Below are 23672 nucleotides of genomic sequence, written 5' to 3'. Positions count from 1 at the left end.
ATGCTGCCCCCTGCCACCTACGGATGTATAAATACTCAGCGGTGTTCAACTTTAGGAATGCAATATAACGACATCCTCGCAGCTTCACAAGAACCTCATAACGACCTCTTTAGCCAAGATGGCTAAATTCGAACTACCAAAGTCAGTGAGCGGTCTCCGCGTCGTGCCAGACACTCAACTCGACCTACGGCCTGAATCTGAAATCATAAACGAACTCCGTTCGTTTCGACTCGTCACTTCAGAGAAGAACGTATGGGCTTTCTGGGATAAAGGCATCGATTATATGTATCCAAGCTATAGATGTACAGTGGTGAGCTGGGTGAGAAAGCTTGGCAGTTCATGGACGGTTCGCCTCGTAGATCTTGTCGAGGACTCACCCAATAACATCTACAACTACGTCTCTAAAGAATGGTTCCCCGACTGTTTCGTAAACCGGACGATGGACGGCAGACATGCAGCACAACATTCTGCTGATCTCGTGAGGCTGCCACTTCTATTCGAGCACGGGGGTGTCTGGATGGATGTCGGAAATATGTTGCACACTCATCTCGACTCCTTATTCTGGGACCATCTCACAGCTCCGGATACCCCTTACGAGATGGCCGTCTGGATTATCACCGGTCAGATCAGAAAGAAATGGGGCAGCTTCGGAAACTACATGCTGGCTGCACGAAAGGGTTGTGTCTTTATCAAAAATTGGCACAATGGTTACAAACAGCTGTGGAAGGGACGCACCAATGCAGATGGTTTCCATAAAATACCCCTGATGCAGGACATTGGGCTTGCTGAGGGGATGGCCGATTGGAATTTCGAGGATAAGGTCAAAGAGATGAGCGACTACGTGGCGCAGATGCTCATTGGCGACCGTACGAGAAACCTGCTAGATTTAAGCACGAACTGGAACGGACGCGAGTATTACAAGAACAAAGTGTTTATGGTGGAGGGCATTCTGAACGGCGTGCTAGGTGCGATCAAGACGGAATACGACGGAGCTAAGCAAGTAGAGCTCTTCACTACTCGGCTCGACGAACCAGATGGAGCGAAGAGACAGGCAGCCGAAGCCTTCATGATAGAGATGCTGGAAAAAAGCCACATGTATAAAGTATACCACAATTCGGCAGGCGGGCTACCCGCACTGGGAGATCTTGTGAAGAAGAAGGAATTCATGGATGCGGACCACAGGCCAGGCACCTTCGGCGAGATGTACAGGTACGGTACGGTTCACTGGGAGTCAACCCGCGGGGTAGAACGGTTGATCCCGCAGATTGACGAGAAGGAGGAGCTAATTCGGGCTACACCTACAACTCCGGCGTTACGGGAACATAAGTAAAGGCTAGGTTTAGCAGTTAACGTTAATATACCTGATTACATGCAGTGTTAGCAAAGCTCCTAGTTACACACGAAGTGGAATTTTGGAGCTGGAATTATGATATTATCGTTCTATACTAAGACTTATAACTTAGAGTCGATTGGGTATGATCAAGTTTTCCTCTAACGCCACGGTTGCCTTCCAATGGTTTTCTATTATAGACCAATATCGAGTAGGATGCACCCTCATGTGGCCGACGTGTGGCGAGTCATCGAACATCTCCAACGTCGTCTTATAACCCTTATTCTTTGCTACCTCCGCCTGCGCTTCGACGTCTTCCCACCAGATGATGTCGTCCGTCTTGGAGTATAAATACGCTCTGGGAGCTCTAGGTGTTGCTATCGAGTGGTCCAAGAACACCCTGCAGCTATAGACCCCGGACGGCTCCCTTCCAATGGCCTTCTCAATGAGGTACATCGTGTATAAGAATGACCACCATATTCGCTGCGTCACTGCAAACGGCCATGGAAACCATTTAGCTGTCCCTACTGCCATTGCCTTCGACCACCGTCCTACTTCTTTGGCGAAGTCAAGACTGCCGGGTGTGGAATCGTTTATACATAGATGGTGCGGAAGAGCCTTGTCCTTTCCGTGACGCTCTTGGTAGGCGTTCAATGTTGCGGCGGCATAAATACCACCAGTGTTAGACATTATGTGTAAAATGATTCTTGACGAATCATCATCAGGAGTAGGGAATACGGTGTCGACAATAGGCATCATATCTCTAGTCCTCTGGTCGAGCGATTGATAAGTAGCTGCAAAGGTTGATGATATCACCATCAAGATGCGAGCTCTTGGGAATAGCTTATTATAGCCATCGACATATTTGGCAACATTCTTTGGGTGGCCGTCACCCCATCCGTATATAATGATCGTTGTAGGGTGATCATTTGGTGTTTTCTCGGCGGTTTCAGAGGAATCTTCATTACGGATGAAGATCCGATCGGAGATAGGTGTAAACCCCGGTAGCCCCTTTTGCTTCCCTGCCATGTCTAAGGGGGGGAGGTTGACGAGTACGAACAAACTGAGATGGATAGATAGATATAAGCACAAGTTGCAACCGAAGTATATAGAAGAGGTAACTATAGTTAAATATAATATTTGAAGAATTAGAAAATTTGAGGCCAAGCCGTTAACACATAGTAAGTCCGATTCGGTTAGTACGATTCAACGCGGTGGATAGGGGTAGAGTGTTGTCAGGCTTGCCAAAAATTGTTGGGCGCAGAGGATGAAGATAGATACCGAGGTAAGTGGAGCTGATCAATACCCAAAGCAGCTAAGCGAAAGAAACTAAATGCAATACATTTACATACATACACAGTCAAGTATCTTGAGTCTGCTGGTGTGGTGTTCAAAGAGTTAAACTTATTCTGTTAGTTATGTTATTCTGTAATATACCTATAGTTGGGGCGTGCTAGCAAAGCACGACAAGTTGGAGGATTAGACGATAGGGATGAGATTTTGACTTAAGTCTCAACCATGGGAAATCCCGAGCTTACCGGTGTTGACAAGCCGGTCATTGCAAGATAACTAAGACAATTTCCTCTTCATCGATCAATACCAGACGCGAAGTGCTTTCATTTGGTTCAAATGAAAATCTAAAGTACATGAAATAGAGGCGGTGGCTTGATATTGTGAACCTCTCGCCTGGGCATCATGATCTCTCATGCTTTTCTATCTTCTGATAGCAAATGCAAGTCGGATCTCCAGAGTATCGGTAACTAAGAAACTAAATGCGTCCCTCAAGGTTTCGTCATAAAGAGCATTCGCCACTTTATCCCAGTTATCAGAATCTGCCTGAGTTTCGAGCCAATTCTTGTCTCTCACTAGACAATCAAAGCTACCATACTCATGATCCCATCTGAATACCCACTCTGGGAAAGTGGTCAGCTCCTACTGCCCAAGTCCCCCTCGTTGATCGGGCCCTTTGCCGATAAATAGTAGTATTTCCGTAACGTCATCGAACCACCAGAATATTTCTGTTATTATGTCGATGTTGGCGGGTCGCAAAAGGTTCAGAGGCATGACAAGACGCTTAACCTTTGATCGAACGAGAAAAGAATGATATTCCAAACGATACGCGTCTCCACGTTGGAATTCGACCCACCTCTCTAAGGTGATATATAATGCGTCACTCTCAGGGTTGAAAGAGCGTGAGAAAACATGTTGGCCATTCTCGCGTGGTTTGATCTTGATACCCTACGGACGTTAGGAAAGACTGACTATGCCAGGGGTTAAAGATTGACAATGCTTACATGTTTGCGGAACCAATCCAGCGCAACACCGCGAGCTTCATAGCTGACGTAGAAAAGAGGCACATCCAATTGGACATCATCGTTCAACTGTTCATGGCGGAACCACATTTCCGCCTCGCCTTTCTCTGGTATAATCTTATCAGGTTCTAGCCGCCAACATTCCTTTTTGAAGAAGAATACACTCGGCCCAGTGTGTTCCGGCAAAGCTTCGCGCCAAATTATGCAGCGAAGTTCCGGCGCAAGTTTGGGGAAGAGAAAGAATGCTGTCTCTGCCATGGTATTAAAGAGATAAGAACTTCAGTGTTTTTCCTGATATTAACACGCTACCATAGGTACCTATATAATGCCTTGATATAATGCCTTGATTAGTCGAAGATCTGTTGTAAGGTTGTTGTTTAAGATAATTTATAAGGCATAGATGCGTCAATGAATTGCTATTTGCAATATGGAGGGAAGACATATGAATGGAAGGTTCGATATAATTATACTATATAATACGCGTCAAGTGCCTACGGCATTGAATATCTCGGTAGTAATTACCTGATCAACTTACAGTCTTCACATCCTCAGCAGGAAATCAGTTCAAAGTATCGCCTCGAAGGATTATTTCCCCTTGCCCTTTCCCGAACTTCCTCTTCTCCGCTTCCCCCAAGTCCAATGCGCTTTCGGATTCTCAGCCAAAATTCTCATGGCCTTAGCGTCAGCCGCGTTCGGTCCGAACTCCCTTTCCAGAGCTTCTATTGCGGCCAGCGCGTACTTTTGAGCCTTCTCCTCTTCACCAAACAGTGCAAAGTTAAGTGCCGCCCGTGTGTACACTCGTCCGAGATAGACATCCAATCTTTCTTTTTCGTATAAATCTGCTAGCTGTGCCCCAGTGTCGGCAGTTACGATGGTCTGGTTGAAGTTCTCTAGGGCGGTTTCTAACTCTTCGATCCTCTGAAGCCTCGCATCTGAAGTAGCGACCTCTTCATTGCTCATGCTGCAGTGAGAACAAGCGCATTCAAATCCCCACTTGCGTAGGCGGGAACGACGTTCTTCTCGTGAGAGCATAAGTTCGATATAGCTGATGCTTAGTTCCTGACCGGGCTCTATATTACGCGCGGCGACTGTGATATGAGTCATATTAGAGATACGATAGTGAATACTACATGATAATATTCTTATTAGCCATTTGCAGGTTGAGGATTTGCTTCTGGAAACAGGCTTACTTTGGCCGACAGTCGTGATTGAATCGAGATATCTCCGGATAACACCCTAGGTGGCTACCCGAGTCGCTTGCCCCGTCGATGTACATTTGAAAGCAGTTTGTTTCTATTTTATCGTAGACGTCCTCGCCCATCTGGCCCATTAAAAGCTCTCGGCCTCTAGTGGGAAGTTTTCTTACGGCGATGTCATATAGAACATCCCTTGTCCCTGACTCCATTCCAACGTGGGGGGCGGTCTGCACCATCATCGTCGGGGAGCGTATGAGGATAGTTTCCCCTTTACGTATTTTTCTATCGGCAACAATACCAACGCCCTTTCCGGGCACCTCTGCCACGTGAAATGGTAATGTTGTCGCCCCATTATTGACCATGACTGGGAAATTGCTTGCAATCTTTGCATTTACTTCGCTGGTGACGAGTACGATGCCATCACCTATGTGTTCGTTTGAGAAGATGCATGTTTCGTTTACACAATGCTCAGGGCCCTCCCAATCTAAGTTGACCCCCGAGAGGTTTCTCAAAATTCGCTTCTGTCCCAATCCAGCACAGGTCCCGTCTTCTATTTTACTTAATGGGCTCCAGGGGCATATTGCACCCAGGGAACTTGCTCCGGCAACTGTCCCAAAAAGCGCCAGGTAGCCATAGAGTTCGATAACGCGCATGATCTTATATGGGAGAGTCTGGAAAGAATCGGGCAAGATTATAATAGTAGGTTAATATTACGCTCATCATTTTATCCTATATTCTAATGAGTAATCTCGGATATGCGAAGAAAAACCGTGTTCGTTTTGAGGGCGATCACAATAGGTCGTGATCATCGAAGATATTTCCTTCTCTTTGGCTATATACAGCTTTAACCGATTCACAATACAGGATTCGGAGATCACGCTACAACTCTCAAGCAAGAAGCTAATCCCTCGGCTACTCCTCTAGCTGTTACTTTCCTATAGCTAATTACCCTCCGTAGAGGTACTGATTATTGACTTGGCGAGTATTGTGACCTACTTTGGGCGTTATTTATATCATTTGCTCAGAGTCCAGCTCCTTCTCCTTAGCTACTGTCGTATGGTGGAATTTATTGTACTATCGCACTAGAACATTATCATCACTGTCCAGTTATTGTAACCTTTTGGAGAATCGTTGGTCGAGCTCGTGGAATAATGACCCATCGTGCATTGATGAGAGTACCTAGCCTAATTACACCACCACCATCATACCTGGCATTACTTGTTATAGACACTTGCCAACTGCCAAACACAAAATGACTTAGACCCCAGTTCCAAGACATCCAACTTGACATAATACCGCTCCCCAATCCCGACTACATAGCAATCAACGATGTTCGTCAAGAACCCTTATCCTGCCTCCCCAAGCTAAGCTTCTTCACCCAGCTCCAAGCCGACTTCTTAGGCTTCTTCTTGACCTCCCTGACGTTTCCGATCCCCAAGCGCTTGCACTGGCCCTTCGTCGCGAGGAAGCACTCGTCCCCCTCCCAGCAGCACATCCCCGGATACCACACCGCGGCGCTGTTGGTCAGGATCCGCAGCGTCTTGGACCCTTGCGTGCGCACCGCGACGTTGGTCCCCGTCAGGACTCGCTCGTCGTCGTCGAGCTGCATCTGCCCGTACAGCAGCACGATGATGCATTCGTCGGGCAGAGGCGCTGATACCTCGCACGGTCCTCCGTCGTGCGATTCCGTCTCCGAGTACGCCGGGGTGCTTTCCCACCCGAGCTGTAGCCACATTAGCCCTGGTATTTCTTTTTCTTTTCTTTTCTTTTCTTTTTTGCTTTCCCGTGTGGTGGCGAATAAAGCCCGAGACAAAACATACGTGAGCGGTGATGAACTTAGCTTTCTCAGCCAGCTCATCACGGCTGTTCAAGCCTTCGCGAAAAGCTTTCCTATCCGGAACGTCTGCTTTTCCTACGATCGTCATGTTTTCTCCTGTTCGAACTAGAGGCTAGCTAACTGGATGGCGGCAATGTTTTAAAATTAAAGATTGAGATGCACGAGCCGTGCTGGACTTTCTAGGGGCTTAGGCATCAGGCTGTAAAGAATACCCCGCCTGCGATGGCAATGATACTTCGCTGCATACTACGTAGTGTAACGAAACATGCCGGAATTCGGAGCAGGTAATGGTTGGATAAACAACTGTTCATAGGACTTTAACAACTGCGACACATGTCCTATTCTAATCGGTGCAGAACTGCGGTTGTTCGCGGAGGACTGCGGTGCACAAGGGAATGAAAGAGCCGAAGTATCACGAGCGAGAAGCAATTGCAAGCAATTGCGAAGTAATGGTATAATTATCACGTAAAGGTATATCAGCGCAGAAGATCCAGCATCTCTACAAACCCGCAAAACGCCTAATAGTCCTAGATCCGTATTCTAAAGCCCTCCTAAGACTTCCGCGACAAGACTCTCTAGCATCCGGAGGCCAAACCACTTCGCCACGCCTTGGTATACACCTAACCGCCTGACTACTTCACCCCTCTTAACGCTCTCCGTCCACGGACCGCTACATGTACAATGCTCCATGAGGTCATTCAACCGCACGCTGCCGCACCGCTCACACTTTAGGTCTTGCGTGCTCCACTCCACCACCATACTCTGCACATCCGCCAGTAACCTCTCCTCGATCTTCAGTTTGTCCAGCTCAGCATCGCAGAATGGACACTGCCAGGTCTTGGCTGCCGCTGCCCTCCGTATTTCCGCCTCGTTGTCACCGGCAAAGGCATTCAGATCCGGTAGTAGGTGTTCGTCGCGGCACAAGTCCCAGTCGCGGGCGAGGGTGCACTCGTGACAACTCCACTGTGCTACCTTGAGGCTCTCGCTCGGATTTGCGAACGCACCCTCTTTACTAAACTCGCGCACTTCGAATAGTGCGAGCAATTCTTTCCTTAGCAACCGCGCTTCCATGGTGATGTTCTTGTCTAGTGACAGGACTTGCATAAGGCTTTTTACGAGCTCAAGTACTGCATTGCGATTTTGCATGTTCTTCAAGTGGCTACCTGGTAGAACGGGGAATGACCAGTCCGACGCCAGTTCTGGGTGGAGGAGCTCACGAGCTTGGGTCGAGACGAGGGACCTGATCTCCTTCTTGAGTTGCTTTTCGAAATTCTTGCCGAGGATCACCTGCGAAATATCACCGTCGTCACCTTGAGAGCCGTTGCGCAACGGTAGCTGCGTCAGACGTGGTGTCGCATCGGGGTCCCCGTTTACCATCAAGGGGCGTTTAAGTCCGTGCATAAGTTGTATAAACTCGACAACCCAATGCTGGAACGTGTCTTGTAGTCGAAGAGGTAGGAAGGTCTTCATCTGCCAGTTCATAATAGTCTGCAGACTCTGCTGCTCGGCTTCGACAACTTCTTGACAAGCTTTCCCGCCGTAGTTAAACTCATCATACCACACCAGGTAGTCCCAATACTCTTTAATTTCGAGGTCAATGAAGTGAAATAGAGGTTTGCTCTTAATGCTCTTCAGGATGTATTGGCTGTATGCATATGCGTTGCCTACTTCTGACTTTGTTGTCTGTAAAAGTAGTCGATTGGAATTCGCAAACACAACTTGCGAACCGACCCGACGGAAGTCTGCCATAAGCTGCAGCATGGCTTTGCGACTCATCATCTGCACATAGTACTGCAACGCTCGGTCGTACATGAAAGAGTCGGGAGACTCGACCCATCGTACTAGATGCTGGACGAGAATATCGGCCATAGGACTACCCTTGCATGCTTCCGCCCACCAGGACTTGACCATCTCACGTAGTACAAGTACTCCGGCATTGGCAAACGCTGATTCAGAATGCAAAACCTCGTTGCCATCTGATGGTGCAGCATCAGCGGCGGGGTTAAAAGAGATTGAATCTGCGCCTTCGAGTTCGTTGATTAGAGCTGATGTGAGTATAGTATTAATAGCCAGATTCCGAACTTCGATATCGATACAAACTGATGCATATGTCCCGGGGGTATTGATTGAGGGCATCGTAACCGTGTCGAGCAGACCCGTCACATCATCTTGCTCATAGCCGGCGTGATCTGGCCTAGGGCCCGGTGACCACCACAGCACCACGTTATTTAACTGTAGCCGGCGAGCGTATGCAACGTCGATGAGGAACCTCGGATCGTCGCGCTCCAAGTTACATAAGGGTATGTCGCCATACCTTGCTAGAGCTGTGAGGTGAAGAATCCACGACCCAAGATTAAGGTAGTGAGAAACAAGACGTTTGGCGACAACGGATTGCCAGCCAAGAGGCGGAAGAGAGCTATCTGCCTGGTCGTATCGAAGAGGAAGGATAGGGAACTCTGCGAGGGTAGGGATATCGTGAACTAGCAGGCTTTGCTGAGATGACTGAATGACAAGCATGAGAGGCTTCAACTCATCCTTCTTCATCTTCTTGATTAGATCACTAATCTCGAGGTGCGCCTTGCGTCGCGTTGTTACCTGAGTTACTTTGAACGTTAGTTTCTCCTGGTAGGCAAAGCATTCTTGCCAATTGCTACCCTCCCCTTCTTGTCGCCTCTTTGTAAACATCTCACTATAGATCTTCGTAACGTTAGGCAGGTCTTGCCCGGAATCCCTGTTCTTCTGAAGGATCACTATATGAGCTTCGTCCCTAGTCGAAGAGAATACGCCGAAGATCTGCCTCTCTCCCGCAGTGATATGTGATATGTAGAGGTACGCAAGTGGACTAGAGTCCAGGTAAGCCTTGGGTTTTGTCGGCTTTATTAAACTCTTAAGATCGAAACCTTGATCTAAGCCATTTCCGAGTACACCGGGCTGGCTCTCGTCAATGGTACACGAGTTGCCAAGTTGGAGCACCGCTCGAACGTTTAATGGGATCTGCTTTTCATATACGCCTTCTACACTCGGGTGGTTGAACAGCAATGAAAACTTCTGGGACTCGGCAAAGTAAATATCCTCAGGTACGGTGATTTTGAACAAGTGTGTTGACGAGTGTCCATTTGGTAAGGTGTGATAGACTTGCTCTACTTCGCAACCCTGAACTTCGATGTCGGGGAGGTCCTTGCCCTTGAGGTTTAGGAAAACCTGCCGTGAGACCTTGATCTTAAGCGAGTGAATCTTTGCGTCGATTAAGACGAAGGCAGCTACTACGCCTGGATTATCAGTTGCTCGGAGCTGAAGTAATTGCCACGTATTCCTGAACGTAACTTCTGCTCTCTGGCGAAATGTCTGTTGGATGTTGCCGCTCGCATTGCCACGGCGGTCTCCAAAGAGGTGGCGCCGGCGGATTCGAGCCTGCTTTTGGATCTTCCACTTTTTCTTTTGGTATTCCAAAAAAGCTGGGTAGTCATCAGATGGATTTGGCATCTCCTTCGGGAGGGCCGCAAAAGGATCCGTATTCTCCTTTTCTGGTTCGGGGGATTTTCGCTTCGTCGCCGTTGGCGGGGGTTGGGATGCGTTGATGGCTGCAGTTATACTCTTCGGCTTTAGTAGCTTGGCCCCGAAATCTTCGAGATCATCCACCCTCGAACCTGTAAGATTTGTTATATCCTCTAGAGGTCCCTTAGTGCTTGCGAAGAGGTCGGTCAACTTTTTCTGCTTCATCTTGTCATCTTTGATATTGATCCGCCGCTGAAGCCAGTCCGGGTGTGCCACTCGCGGGACTGGGTTACGAACTTTCTGTAACGCGGCAGGAATGGTGATCAACTTTTGGATAACAGAACCCAATCGTTCTAAATAGTAACCCCAGTCTAAAAGCGCCCTGGGGTCGGTATCGGAGGGTTCTTCCTTAAGCCACTTTGTTAAGTATGTTCGCTTGATGTCCGGTGCGGCGGAGAAGATGGCGACTGGGACAGCTCGATCGGTAACAGGAGCATTTCGAGGTTTAGCACAAATAATATACTTGCAATTGAGACCCTTATCTTTGACCATCTGCTCGCCTAAGAACTCTGCCAACCGTTTTGCCGTCGTGATAGATGTGGACTTTTGACTTCCATATTCCTCGAGCGTCTTGGACATGCTTCTGTTTTCGCAAATGAGATCAATGAGTTCCTCATCAGCTAGTGTCGAGCCCTTATTATCAAGAACGTCTAGCCATCTGTTTGCCACTTTTGCTACTGCAGCGTAACACTCTGTGAGGGTAGTTCCCTCTAAGAAGAATTTGAAGATTTGCTGCTGGAAGATCTTAATAAGCTTGAGTTCACCTCTTCGCTTCACCTCGAATCCTTTGAGCTCAGCCAGACTACCGTCGTCATTAAAAACGGCATATCTTTTTTTCAAATTCTTGTCTTCTTCTTTTGATGTCGGCAAAACCATCGCCTTGTAGGGTCCGTCAACTTCGAAGAAAATTGAATTATCGCTGTGCGTTTCATATTTAAACGTTTTTGGATCAACCAAAGTCTGATATTGGTGATTCGTGAATTTGGCGTGGACAAGATGGTTTAACATGACGCAAGGATATGAAATAGCACATTTCTTGCCGTTCTTAAGTTTAAAGACGAAGTTTTCTGGGAATGTCGCAGGCAACATACACCAAATACCGTCGGTATCTAATTCAAGCGGTCGGCCAAGGCGTTCGACAAGAGATCGTGCCAACTGAATGATCGTTGCGCCAGTTAAACACGTCACACCGGCCATTTCCATAGAGTACCATCTCGAACCCTTTCGCATGACATAACCGTAGAATGAGTTCAAAATGACCTTGTGCGCGAGTTGTAGAGAGTCGTAAAGGACAATCATTTTCTTCGCGGAGTCAACCTCTGTGCTTGGTGCTCCGGAAGACTTTAGGGACTCGGTCTTGCCTTTCCAGACTTTCGCTTGTCCTTTATAATCGTATCGACGATCTCTGAAATCTCTGACTGTGTCGATATAGAAAGGATTTTCTCGTTGACAAATAATCGCCTCCCGGACAATAGTGGTCGACTCACGGATCTTGTGGTAGACCTTTTGACTATACATCTGCAACCGTTTCCTGATGAGACCAGCCTGTTCATCTTCTGGCAACTCCTGAAATGTTCGCATAGGTCCGCCAGGTCGTTTACCTGGGAATTTCTCGTTTTCAAGCGCATGCCGAATCATATTGTACTCGTCTCGTTTCGCAGGTAGATACTCGCCTCTCCAAGCCCAGGGTAACCTCCTATCGCAAGTTTTACCTGGGCGGTTGAAATCGCAGGCAGCGCAGTCCGACTCCTGAATCATTGAGTCCGGCTGCAATCGATTTGTTGTCATAATGTTAGGATACATAGAGGCAACATCTAAGTGGTAAATTAGAGGTCGCTCGTTTCGGTTGGGTGTCTCTTTGAGTTGTAACAACCGCGATGCAATCTGCTCTTTAACTTCGTCGTAGTTGGTGACATCATCCAGAGACTTCTTTTCTTCGATTTCGATCACGAATTTAAGAGCCGCATCTAAATCCCCGAGGAGCTCGTCAACCGCACCGGGGTCAACAGCAAAATTCACCGGAATATCTGCTCGAAATACACCCGCCTCGATACTTTCGACGTGGCCGCCGACATAAGTTTCGGCATCAAGTAAATGCCCATCCCAAAATGACTCTTTGGGTGACATGTGCTTATTTGGTAGGATGATTTCGTGCTTATATGCTTGCACCATCAACAACATCTCACACAAGGTACCTGTTCCTTTGCGTAATACGTCATCGCCTCCCAGGGGTAGAATCGTACACAGCGAGAAGATAAATGGGTGGATATACTTCATGTATAGGTAGTACGTAGCGACGGCATCTGAAACTGAATACTCTGCTAGAGTCTGAGGTCTCTCGTTTGCGTATGGTGTCATAAGCTCCGGATCGAGTTCGTCTGGATCGTATCCAAGCTTGGCAACAGTAACAGCCTTCAAACCTCGACTACCCTGGGGCAAGTAAGAATCTCGGTTGACCCACGCTAGACAGTCCATATGGACGCCGTAGGTGCACTTGTAGATGTCTTCACTATCTTTCTTCCATCCAATCTCTCGATACATATCGATACCGTTAACGCTTGCTCTCGTTTCCACAAACGGCCAATCGAAAAAGTCTCCGTTATACGTGGCGATGACGGTCGGTCTCGCTTCTTTGACGTGTGAGAAAAACCTCTCGATAACAGCTTTCTCATTAGGCTCGTTAAAAATCATAAATGCTCCAGGGTATTCGGGTTTTGGGGTGTATTCGAAATCCGCAATATCCTCCGAGACGATCTCCCGATTTGTGATGAGGAAACCTTGCCCATCGATCATGTACGACATCATCATGATCTGATCTATGGCGGCGTCGGGAAATTTGAGGGGGGCCTTCGTCGTCTCGATATCGAAGGCCATCACTACGGGGTCGGCTTGAACTATGTGTTCCTCATTAAGCGTTATAGTGGTAATGCCATGCTTTACTTCCACCCAATACCACTTTCCTACCCGAATATCTGGCATTCTCATTAACATGATATAATAACGGAAGTTGGTGATATACACTCACCCATATCTATCATTACTCTTACGTGGTACGGCACATCGTATTCTCTAATATCGACAATGTAGTCGCTAGCGTCCGCAAATGAAGCATTATGTCGTCCGTCGTCATCTCGTGAATCATCAAATAGGTCGAATCCCGCTTGTTCGCTATATTTTATGTTAATATCTAGACGTTTGAGTAAGATTCTTCTGGGAATAGGGAGACCAACGAAGCAACCTCTGCATAAACATCCACCGTGCCCATAGATTTCTTATTCTTCTCCGCTATAGGCATTATATCCCGCCTTGCACTCATTAAATCTGGTACGTTCCTAAACCGTAACTCGAGGAATGTCCTTCTATATCCGAGAAGGTGGTTCGGCATAGACAGGTCTTCCTTCTCGACTCGTCTAATACTGTGTACGACACCGCCGCCCGGCACTCGTTTAAGCCATTCCTCGACTTCGCCCTCTCTTCCTTTTCGGCACGCAATGACGAAGTATGGTTCGTATTCGATAGTTGCCTTGAACGTCTGTCCGTCTTCCTCGATAAAATAGCAGTCTAATGCCGCTCTCCCATCAGGGGCTCGATCGTCGCCAAGTGCTACGGTTGTCGGTTGGACGTTGACAAGCCATCCCTCTTTTCTTCTTCCTGACTCGTATCTAGCAAACCCCATAGACTCGTCAATTTGCTGCGCAAGGAGTGTCCGCTCCGCTTTCTCGTCGGCTGATGTAGCCTCGTTGCGTGTAGTTGACGCAGCAAATGTTCGAGTCCGACTGCCACCATGGTAGGCATTCTTGCCTCCCCGCCGAGCATAGCCCTTTTGAGGGCGGCGTAGAGATGTGTTGGGCATATTAGAATAGGTAGGAGAATAATGGTCTTAATTATGGCCTAGTGCAAAAGTTGAAGGAATTGTCGATTATGGCGACGGTTTTGTTATAATGCAGGGTATTTTGGGCGTCATTTGCGACGGTAGGGTTTAACTGAGATAACCAATCCAATTGAGATCCCGATAATTACCTTGTTAAAGTAGTTGATGTTCCAGTCTTTAGGTTTGCTATTCGGTATAGTTGTTGTACCTAAAAGAATCTATAATCGATATGGATTGGGCTACAAAACCCCTGTTCCATTAAACGCGAGACGCGTCTTTGCATAATATATGTACGCGTTTTATGTACTACCATTGTCGCGTTCCTTAAAGTGCCCCTATATATGCATAATAGCACTCAATTCGTTTTACTCGGTTAGATCAATATTCCCATTGGGCCCTCTGCATAGCAGCGTCATAGCTCCAAATCGCGATTTTTGTAGTCACAAAATACCGAACCGTAGAAATTCAAGCTTAGTATTTTCAGCGCCAGTGATGGCGCAACACGACAACGAGTCTTCAAGGGTGCGAGGCCCTCCACCTGGGGCAACAGGTCCTCCTGACCACGTTAAGAAACCGCAGATCTACGAAATATTCCCCAGTTCAAACCCCGAAGGCCATACGGGCGAATCCAAGGAGGGGCAAAAGAGCACTCCTGAACCCACAATCAAGGACGGGATCCAGTCCATCAAATCCGACGATTTCCTCAATGTACATAAAATCCCGTGTGCCCGCCAGGGCCTTATGACGGGCATCGGATCGGGTGCGGTAGTAGGAATGGGTCGATATATTGTAGGAGGTACCTAAGCGTACCACTTGTGAGTTCAAAGTGTGCTTAGACTAATTATGTCCTCCAGGGACGATACCAAAAGCAACAAACTGGGCTTTTGGTGCATTTTTCTTGGGCTCCATAATTCAATGGGAATACTGCCGTGCGCAACGAGCGAACGAGCGCATAGCCATGGCGCGCATAGTTGAGGTCATGGATAAAAAGCAAGCCGAGAAAAAGGTGCAAGCTGAAGAAGCTGCAAGGTTAAAATTGGAAGCAGAAAAAGCAAGGCAAGACGCTGCTACAAAGAAAAGCTGGTATAAATTTTGGTGATTTCGGTCGACTTGCCGACGTTATAACAAAAATAAGGAATCGCTACTGTACTATAGAAATTCAGGGTATGTCGCTTCTATCTATATGCTATCCTTCGAAACCCATAAATCACTTATCAACATTGACGCTTTCGACAGTCTTGGCTCTGTTGGTGTGACCTATAGAGATACCGAATCCGAAGCTATATAGTTTTAGGTTATTTCGCAAAAGCATAAAGAAAGTCGAATAGGGTTCAAATAGATAAAGGCAGCCTTGCCATCATGTCGGCCATTTATGGCTATAAATCCGCGCCAGAGCCATCCAACGCCCTATTAATTAAATCATTGCCGGTTATATCCACTCAACACCCCAAGTCCAGAATGATCGTATTGAAATCCAAGCGGTGGCAGACATATGCTGGCATCAAGTCGTAACTACAGTAGTCGGTTCTGCATCCGAGAAACGCACTCGTGCCATGGAATGTTTCCTCTCTAATTCCGCGACATTGCCAATCCGTTGTCGACGACGTTGACTTCTCTTCGCTCTAGCTTCGCTCTCCTCGCGTTTTCTATATTCGGCCAATTGCTGTCTTCGTTTCTGCGCCCGCGCGTATGCTAAAGCAGGAGTCGGCCTGAAGCCGATACCATTGATACCGGTACCGTCATCATCTTTATCCTCAGGGTCATATATAGTGATTTCATCCTCATGCCACGTAAGCGCGGCACGGACGGGGTCAATGATGATAGGATCCTCCTCGGTCAGGGCTTCTGTCGTCTTACGTTTCGCTAAGGGAGGGGTGCCCGATCGTTTTCGAATACGCGACTTAGATTCCGATAATCGGTTGATGGACGGATACGACTTCTGCAGGCGGCCTGAACCTTCTGTCTTTGCTGTCCTCAAAATAGCAGGATCCACGGCTGTCTGCAAAGAAAATCGAGGGGACTGGGTAGGCTGGGGGAAGTCGGGATTTGTTACGTCTACTTCTCCCCCCAACCCTGCCTCATGAGAATTTTGGAGTTCGGTGAGGTCAGGCAACTTGACACGCTTACGCGACGCAGTATCGTCATCGTCAAGCTGCATATCTTCGACGGACGTGCTACTTTTGATACCTCCATCAAAATCGAAGACGGTGAGCTCTGGCGAAAACCTCGGGCTATCAATTGCAAATTGGGGACTAGCCTCGTCTGATCCCGTCCCCGTTCTCGTTTCCATAAAATCAGTGCCATCGACCCTGTCGTTATCAATTACCCCGCCCCCACTTCCAAGGGCCAGTTCTTGGAACTTCTGAGCAACCTTGGTTCGAGGACTACTGTTACCATCTTCAGGAGTATAGTCTCGAGGATTCTCCACTGGTTTCAGGGTCGGAGCTTGAAAAGAGAAGGTGGTCTTAGGCAGACTATAAGTATTTGGAGAAGGGTTGAAAACGCGTCGCTCATTGAGCACATCGTCGCGCTTGCGTTTAGGGGTAGCTTTTAGCGGTGACGATTCGGCCATGGTTCGTCTAGCCCTTTACTTTGCGAATTCCAAAGTAACTGGGTGCCTATGAAGCTCTAAAGGAGAGCTTGCAAGACCTAGAGCTGACCGTCCATTAGTGTATTATTTTCGTATATAATCGGAGAAATTTAGTTAGGCATCTTGGGGTTGGGTTGTCTATGTATTCCTTGGAATCGGGATCGGAAATGATAGATAATGAATAACAGATAATCGTTTTTGAATATTGGGTAGACAAGTGTGAATCAGGAGGGTTAGCGAGGCCGGTGAGTTGGTTGAACAACTAGGTATCTTAGGTAAGGTTAGGTATCCAATGATCCAATGTACGGTAAGCATTTAAGCATTGGACGGCACCTGCAGCCGGATATAGGGTAGGTAGATTACGTAGGTACTTCCACGTGGGCATTAAGAAAATAGATGGCCACGCAGGTGCAGATGTACCAGGTGCCAACGCGGGTGTTTTAGCTTGCCCTTTCCTGCCTAATGAGAAGAAAGACGCCATAAGGCTAAGACAATGATTGGCCCAAAATATTCTTTGCCCAGACGACAGGTACTATGTACTTCCAATAAGCACCCTAGGCAGTCTTCAACATTGCCTGGCATTTAAAGGATGAGACATTCTTGTGGATTCGAACACAGTTCAAATGCCCACATCAATGCATCTTTAACACAGGTAGTTGCATTCTTTACGCTGCCGAATGCTTGTATATAGTATACACAATATCTTTGGTTGAATCGTCTCAAGATCTCATTCCAAATGCGATAGATAAGGCATGTAAATAAAGGTTATATCCCATTAACCCCCAACCAGTTTAATCGGGAATTTGGCTCTGGGCTGCTCTCTATTACCTCCGTACATGGGTGTACGTAGGTACCTAGATTAGGTTAGGTTAGGTACATATGCACATCTATGATACCCACGTATTGCAAATCCGGTTGTACGGGTCAGAATAACGTAAAAAAAGGTAGCGCACCTACCAGCATAATTGTTAGTAGACTGCGCCAGTTAGGTATTTTGACGCTATGATAACGTAGAAAAATAAAGAAACCGCGACTTACCTAGGTGGAATGATGAGGTAAAACGGAGTCGTATAATCCGCTTTGTACGACCGTGTACGACCGTGTACGACCGACCTAATTACCCCGCCATATGTACATGACATAAGGTACTATGATGTAGGTACCTAGTGTAGGTCATTGTACATACCTTGTAAGTTAAGGGATGGCTTGGAAACTCTCCCCACACTTGTCACTTGTCTCGTGAACATCGTATATAGCCTGAATACCAATGCTCTCGCTATTGAGGCTGAGTATTCTAATTGATTTCCCATATCTAGCAGCCATCCCGCCCTGAGTCTAAAAGTCTATTTCGAGCCTCCAGTTAACCCCCACATCCCGCCAATTCATATTAGCATCAGTGACAACTTGACAACTATAGCAAACACCACCATGGCCGACGAGATCTCATTCCTGCCACTCGGCGCTATCATCCAATCTTTTAAGGTTGGTGGCCTCGACATTGTCCAAGGCTTCCCGGCCCAAGAGCTTTATGCCGAGCACAATAGCCCGCACTTTGGTGCCACAATTGGCCGTGTCGCAAACCGCATTTCCGGTGCCAAGGTCGAGGGATTGAACGGAGGAAAGTCGTATAGCTTCGTTGCTAACAACGGACCGAATACCCTGCACGGTGGAAATGTGGGCTGGGGCAAGCGAGTATGGAAGGGTCCGACCCCGGTGGGCGTCCGCAAGAACATTCCCGGAATCGAGGGCGAGCTTAAGGGTGGAGAGACCGTCGAGTTCTCGCTTACAAGTGAGGACGGGGATGAGGGGTTCCCCGGTGAGGTTCTGGCCAAAGTGTTCTATACGGCCGGCAAGGTCACCGAAAACGGAAAAGAAGTCATAGTTCTTAGCCAGGAATACGAGGCTGAGCTGGTAGGAGGTGCGGAGGAAACTATCATCAACATGACAAACCATTCGTATGATCACCTGGATCCCTACGGGTACGGGCAACAATGCATTTTACTGATATGAATAGGTACTTTAACCTCTCGGGCAACCCAACCATCGAGGGAACTGTGGTCCAACTTTGTACCAATTCATATCTCCCTCTCGATGAGTGGGGTATCCCAACTACCGGACCAACTGCGTACTCCAAAGTCGCAACGGCGACTCCTTTCACCCTCGGTGCCCAGGAGCCAGATTTCGACGACTGTTTCGTCGTCGATCCTGCCGCTTCTCCCAGCTCTGTACCGATAGACACACGAGGTCTTCCTCTAACTAAACTCGTTTCCGCTCATCACCCAGAGAGCAAGATCCACCTAGAGGTTCTCAGCACGGAGCCCGCGTTCCAATTCTATACCGGCAAGTGGATTGATGTGCCGGCTGTAGGCGGGGCTCCCGCGCGCGGGTCGCGCAGCGGTTTCTGCGTGGAGCCTAGTCGGTTTGTGAATGCTATTAACGTCGATGATTGGCGGAGCCAGCAGCTTCTCAAGAAGGGTGAGAAATACGGAGCCCGGATCGTGTATAAGGCATGGAAAGAGTAATCAGCACTCTGATGGTGAGGGATAACAAGAAGTTATTAGAAGACATGGGCCGCTTATATGTGCTATATTAACTACTCAAATCTAATCGAACATCTACAACTCTTCTTCGTCGCCTTCCTCAACCTCCTCCGTAGCTGGCGCCTTAGCCTCCTGTTTTCTATATAATGCAGCCAGAAACTCGCTACTGCTAGCTTCTTCTAACCCTTTATCCTCGCGCTTTTTGAGAAAGCGCGGGAATCGTAAACTGAGCCCTCGATCCTGGCTCACTAGTCCAATAGCCGCAGTGTACGTCGGCGACAATGTAATGTCGGCAAACGCCATCTCCCACACCTCCTGAGGTTCGAACCAGATATCCGGCTCGGGACCCGAGTACTCTACGAAGCTAGGCTTCGTCTTGCGGACATTTTTATATTTCCTCCCGTCATTCTCATCCGCCTCGTCATTGCCCTTATCTTCTTCCTCCTCGCCCTCCCTAGCGCCATTGGAATCCGATTGTTCTTCGCCGGAACCGTCGTCATAGAATTTCCTATTCGCCTTGTAGAAGGCATCCGTAAACCCGGACATACATTTACACACGACATCCAGGGTCCCTGTTGCGTCGTTACGAACCGCCATTAGTATAGGCGACCACCATTTCGCCTTCCGGCCTTGACCATGCCATCCAGCTACCGGTACAAGATCTAGTGTGTCAAACGAACTGCTATAGTCCTTTTTCACCTTAAGCCACGAGTCGAGGCGCTTATCAGGTTCGTAAGTAGCAAGTAGTGGTTTCCGGCGTGAAGATGGCTTCTTTTCGTGGTCACCGTTGCTAACTCCCTTCCCTTTGCCCTTTTTCCCTTTCGACTTCGTTGGTAAAGTGAAGGTTTCGCTTTCTTCTAAATCTTCCGCCGGCCGGTTGGGATCCTCTGAGGCGTCTCTGGGAGCGGGCAGGTTGGGCAGGTTGTCAAGAATCTTAACCATGATGCCCTCACATTTATTCTCTATGGCCTGCTTGAAGAATTCCAGCACACCTTCGGAGTCCTGCGACGTAGCGTCGAGGCTCTTCACCCAGGTAAAGTGGTGCGGTATTTCCGTAAATAGAGATCGTAGTAGCGTACGTCGCTCGCGGAACGGCCGGTCTAGAAGCGGTTGCCCGTTCAAGTACATTAAGTCGAACGCGAATAGGCAGACGTCGATTGTGATGCTCCCAATTGCCACGTCCTTCCGGGCTCGGTTCGTGAGCGTTTGAAAGTTCTTTAATTCCCCTGTTTGACGATCCATCGCAACCACTTCACCCTCCATGATAAAACTGTCGACGCCCTCCCCACGCAGCTTTGGCACTAATTCGACGAGGTCTGGGTATTTGTCGGTCATGACCTCCAGATGCCGGGAAAATATTGATACCTTGCCCTTATCATCACAGTGGACCTGCGCTCGTTGGCCATCGTATTTGAACTCGCAGGCGAAATCTCTCCCTTGTAACTTCGTAAGCATCTCGGATAGATCCCTTGTAATACTCCCCAGCATTGGCCTTAAAGGTATATGTAACGTCAGATCGCACCTTAGTAACAACTCATCACACACTCCTATTTGGAGCATAGCAGGGATAAGATCGTTATAGTTGGGGCGCCTTGCGAAACATGCTTTAACGATCTCCTCGGCCCTACTCCACACGTCCGCGAGTTCCTCCTTTTTTAATGCCTTAAGCGCGTCGACGGATTTCAATGGAAACTCCGCGCCAAGGGGTCTAGAAAGGAGAAACGCGCGCGATAGAGCGATTAACATTGTGGTTTTCACAGCGCCAATCCGTAGATGTTGGCATAACGTACGGACGACATATCGACTCTCCTCGCCACCCCGAGCATCTTGTAGCAATCTGTCCACGATACGCTGTTTTACCTCGCCGCTGCCCTGTCCCTGGCTACTAGCTACTTTTACTAGAGACTGATAGACGCCTTTAATCGTAAGAGGCTTTGGCTTCCGTAGCGTGAAGCTCTGTTTCTTCTTCGCTTCGAAGGCAACGTCACCCGCATCGCCGTATTTATCATAAATTGCCTTCAGAGATCGACCGTCTAAGCCGCAGACATTTTTCAAGGCCTTCGAAATCGCCGAGCCTCCTAATCCGAGTTCCAGGGAGATATAAGGTGGCGATATTGAGTTTGTGGCAAGCCAGACCTACTTACTGTAATTAGTAGGACATATAAACATAGAGAATAAACATGTAACTAACAGCTGGTAGCAAGCTCTCGGAATCCCCTTCTACAAGGACGCGTAGGCAATTAACAAGGGTGTCTACTATCTTAATTCGGCTAGATGTGTTGTTGATAAGTACGAAACAGCGCGTCAAAAGTGCGTATGACGCATCACCACCATCGCTGGCCCAATGTTCCTGAAGCTGTGGTATGTACTTCGAAGGGTCGAATGTAAGAGGACTCTCGTCAAATGGTATGGTCTCTGAAACTATGTCCACGGAAGCTGTAACAGATTGTAGCGACAGCGTGCCTTTGCCCTTATTTTCAGCCTTCTTTGCTCCTACTAAAGGATCCGAGGATGCTGGTGGAACATCAATAGCTTTAGCGAAATTGTCCGATCTAGGCGGATCGAGGACCGCTGCTACGGCTGAAGATCCGGAGGCGTGCCCCACAGCTTCGGCCTCCTTATCCCATTCAGCCTGGAGCTTCCGCGCGAGCTCCTCGTCCGTCATCACCTGATCCCGCATAGGACCTTCATCGCTCGGTGTTTTATCCTCTGGTGTTTGATCATTAGGGCTTTTACTTTGCGTCTGCTTCGAGAAAAAATACTCCAGACCCCTTGAAGGTAAACCAGATGATTTCGAGTTGCCACTATTTAGCTTCCGCTTTTTCGTTGGACTAGGCATCCCAATCTCGAATCCGTAACGAAACACTTTCTGGGTATGGATAAAAGCACCATTTGCCTATTAGATGATATCTTGTTCATCCAATGGGCTCGACGCGCTTTCCTCGCATTCCGTAGTATGATCTAGTCGATCATAAGAAAATATTGATGATGTCGTTGACAAGTACCGGTAGCATCGTTGTTTTGCATTTGTAATAAAACATTCAATTATACGAGAAATGCATCCTTCGAGGTGGAACGCGGGTTACGTAAGACGTCAGCATGGGATTGTGGCGCGCATTAGACTTCCAAGTCATTTTCTACTTTTGGTAATTCTCTTTTATCCGTGCGCAAATAGGCGACGACACTCAAATCAACAAATCTAGAAAACCACGCTTTGATCTTTAAATGAATTAAATGAAACAAGCTGTCGTACCGTAAAAACTCATCCTAATACAGCCAGTCGGAGATACAAATCGGGTCCTACCATCGGTAGACCAAGAGGGGCCTTGCTCAAGAGTAACGCACGACCAGATCCCAACAGAAAATAAAAATCATCCCCAGTTTGTGGTTAGGGTTATCTCATGTTTGTAACGTTCAAAATCCTTACCATTATAGTGCGGCGAGTTCATCTGCTGGGCCGACGATGAAGGAATATATACGGACAATCCAAGATGTAATTGCAAAAAAGGGTAGCGAAAACATCACGAGTGAGAACGCCGTAACCCCACGAGGGCGTGTAGTGATTGGTGCTTAGTTTTTCTGTTGTTGTGGTTAAGTGTGAGAATGGAGAGAAGATTTGCTGGAAGGGTGAGTTGCTGAAGCGCGGTCTTATATGTGTAATTTTGAGCAACGCGACTGCTTAACGTTAATTCTATTCTTGCTTGAGGAGATGGTTAAGTTCTTTTCATTGAGGATGGTGCAGGTGGTAGTTGTTCGTTTATATAAGTAAGTGTCTACCCTCTATCATACAGGACCTACCGGCTTAGTGTAATTTTGAGCAACGAGACTGCTTAACCCTAATTCTATTCTTGCTTGAGGTTGTTTCATAGGATAGTGCAGGTGGTAGTTATTCGTTTATAAATAAGGTCTACCCTCTATCAGACCATCCTTTCATCGTTAACAGTTTGTTGAAATTATCAATTATTTTGCCTTTGATAATGTCGACATATCTATGCTTAATCATTAAGCATGTAGACGTACTAACCATTCTTTCACCGTTAACAGTGCCAATCTTTTATGCTACTTGCAGTTTTTATTTACTTGATGTTTCTTTTCCAGAATCCTGGTCGTAGCTAACTTCTTACCTTATGCTTTTGCCAGTAGAGTCATGGGAAAGTTTATCTTTACGCATGGCACCTCCAGTTTTTACTTCCTTGAAACTAACCCGTACGTAACTTCTTACCTTTACAACTACAAGACTTCACAATCTTCATCGAGGATGGTGCAGGTAGTAGTTGTTTTCATCGAGAATGGTGCAGGTGGTACTCTATCATAGCAGGACCTACGAACCATCCTTTCACCGTTAAGAATCCTGGTCGTAGCTAACTTCTTACCTTATGCTTTTGCCAGTAGAGTCATGGGAAAGTTTATCTTTACGCATGGCACCTCCAGTTTTTACTTC

The 23672-nt window shown here is 47.6% G+C and overlaps 10 protein-coding genes across 10 annotated transcripts; 3 read left to right on the top strand and 7 right to left on the bottom strand.

Moving 5' to 3' along the window:
* Positions 1–118: 118 nt before the first annotated feature.
* F5Y00DRAFT_268486 (uncharacterized protein) lies at positions 119–1330 on the top strand (the record flags this gene model as incomplete). Its single annotated transcript, XM_048012261.1, has 1 exon — positions 119–1330. One exon carries the CDS (start codon positions 119–121, stop codon positions 1328–1330), a length of 1212 nt encoding a protein of 403 aa, XP_047866275.1.
* A 70-nt stretch (positions 1331–1400) lies between these two features.
* On the bottom strand, positions 1401–2482 carry F5Y00DRAFT_233131 (DUF829-domain-containing protein). Its single transcript, XM_048007263.1, has one exon. The coding sequence runs from the start codon at positions 2357–2359 to the stop codon at positions 1460–1462; it is 900 nt and encodes a 299-aa protein (XP_047866274.1). The 5' UTR covers positions 2360–2482; the 3' UTR covers positions 1401–1459.
* Positions 2483–3241: 759 nt separating this feature from the next.
* On the bottom strand, positions 3242–3900 carry F5Y00DRAFT_268484 (uncharacterized protein; the record flags this gene model as incomplete). Its single annotated transcript, XM_048012260.1, has 2 exons — positions 3242–3568; positions 3625–3900. The coding sequence occupies 2 exons, from the start codon at positions 3898–3900 to the stop codon at positions 3263–3265; spliced, it is 582 nt and encodes a 193-aa protein (XP_047866273.1). The 3' UTR covers positions 3242–3262.
* A 327-nt stretch (positions 3901–4227) lies between these two features.
* Positions 4228–5491, bottom strand: F5Y00DRAFT_268483 (SET domain-containing protein; the record flags this gene model as incomplete). The annotated part of the gene is made up of 2 exons (XM_048012259.1): positions 4228–4768; positions 4833–5491. The coding sequence occupies 2 exons, from the start codon at positions 5489–5491 to the stop codon at positions 4228–4230; spliced, it is 1200 nt and encodes a 399-aa protein (XP_047866272.1).
* A 683-nt stretch (positions 5492–6174) lies between these two features.
* Positions 6175–6763, bottom strand: F5Y00DRAFT_260638 (uncharacterized protein; the record flags this gene model as incomplete). The annotated part of the gene is made up of 2 exons (XM_048011047.1): positions 6175–6561; positions 6659–6763. 2 exons carry the CDS (start codon positions 6761–6763, stop codon positions 6175–6177), a joined length of 492 nt encoding a protein of 163 aa, XP_047866271.1.
* A 353-nt stretch (positions 6764–7116) lies between these two features.
* Positions 7117–14288, bottom strand: F5Y00DRAFT_268479 (DUF1744-domain-containing protein). Its single transcript, XM_048012258.1, has 3 exons — positions 13461–14288; positions 13256–13398; positions 7117–13202 (listed from the first exon to the last, which is right to left on the bottom strand). Exons 1-3 carry the CDS (start codon positions 14081–14083, stop codon positions 7216–7218), a joined length of 6753 nt encoding a protein of 2250 aa, XP_047866270.1. The 5' UTR covers positions 14084–14288; the 3' UTR covers positions 7117–7215.
* Positions 14289–14557: 269 nt separating this feature from the next.
* Positions 14558–15437, top strand: F5Y00DRAFT_36642 (uncharacterized protein). Its single transcript, XM_048013555.1, has 3 exons — positions 14558–14897; positions 14956–15265; positions 15338–15437. The coding sequence occupies exons 1-2, from the start codon at positions 14594–14596 to the stop codon at positions 15198–15200; spliced, it is 549 nt and encodes a 182-aa protein (XP_047866269.1). The 5' UTR covers positions 14558–14593; the 3' UTR covers positions 15201–15265; positions 15338–15437.
* Positions 15438–15602: 165 nt separating this feature from the next.
* F5Y00DRAFT_260635 (uncharacterized protein) lies at positions 15603–16673 on the bottom strand (the record flags this gene model as incomplete). Its single annotated transcript, XM_048011046.1, has 1 exon — positions 15603–16673. One exon carries the CDS (start codon positions 16671–16673, stop codon positions 15603–15605), a length of 1071 nt encoding a protein of 356 aa, XP_047866268.1.
* Positions 16674–17863: 1190 nt separating this feature from the next.
* F5Y00DRAFT_233121 (aldose 1-epimerase) lies at positions 17864–19320 on the top strand. Its single transcript, XM_048007262.1, has 2 exons — positions 17864–18646; positions 18706–19320. Exons 1-2 carry the CDS (start codon positions 18120–18122, stop codon positions 19211–19213), a joined length of 1035 nt encoding a protein of 344 aa, XP_047866267.1. The 5' UTR covers positions 17864–18119; the 3' UTR covers positions 19214–19320.
* On the bottom strand, positions 19261–22070 carry F5Y00DRAFT_268475 (ATP-dependent DNA ligase; the record flags this gene model as incomplete). Its single annotated transcript, XM_048012257.1, has 2 exons — positions 19261–21367; positions 21423–22070. The coding sequence occupies 2 exons, from the start codon at positions 22068–22070 to the stop codon at positions 19307–19309; spliced, it is 2709 nt and encodes a 902-aa protein (XP_047866266.1). The 3' UTR covers positions 19261–19306.
* Between the last annotated feature and the right edge of the window lie 1602 nt (positions 22071–23672).

The sequence above is a fragment of the Daldinia vernicosa genome (genome assembly GCF_022497035.1).
Source record: "Daldinia vernicosa strain CBS 139.73 unplaced genomic scaffold F5Y00scaffold_15, whole genome shotgun sequence".
NCBI lineage: Eukaryota > Fungi > Ascomycota > Sordariomycetes > Xylariales > Hypoxylaceae > Daldinia > Daldinia vernicosa.
This window is presented reverse-complemented; position numbering and strand designations above follow the sequence as displayed.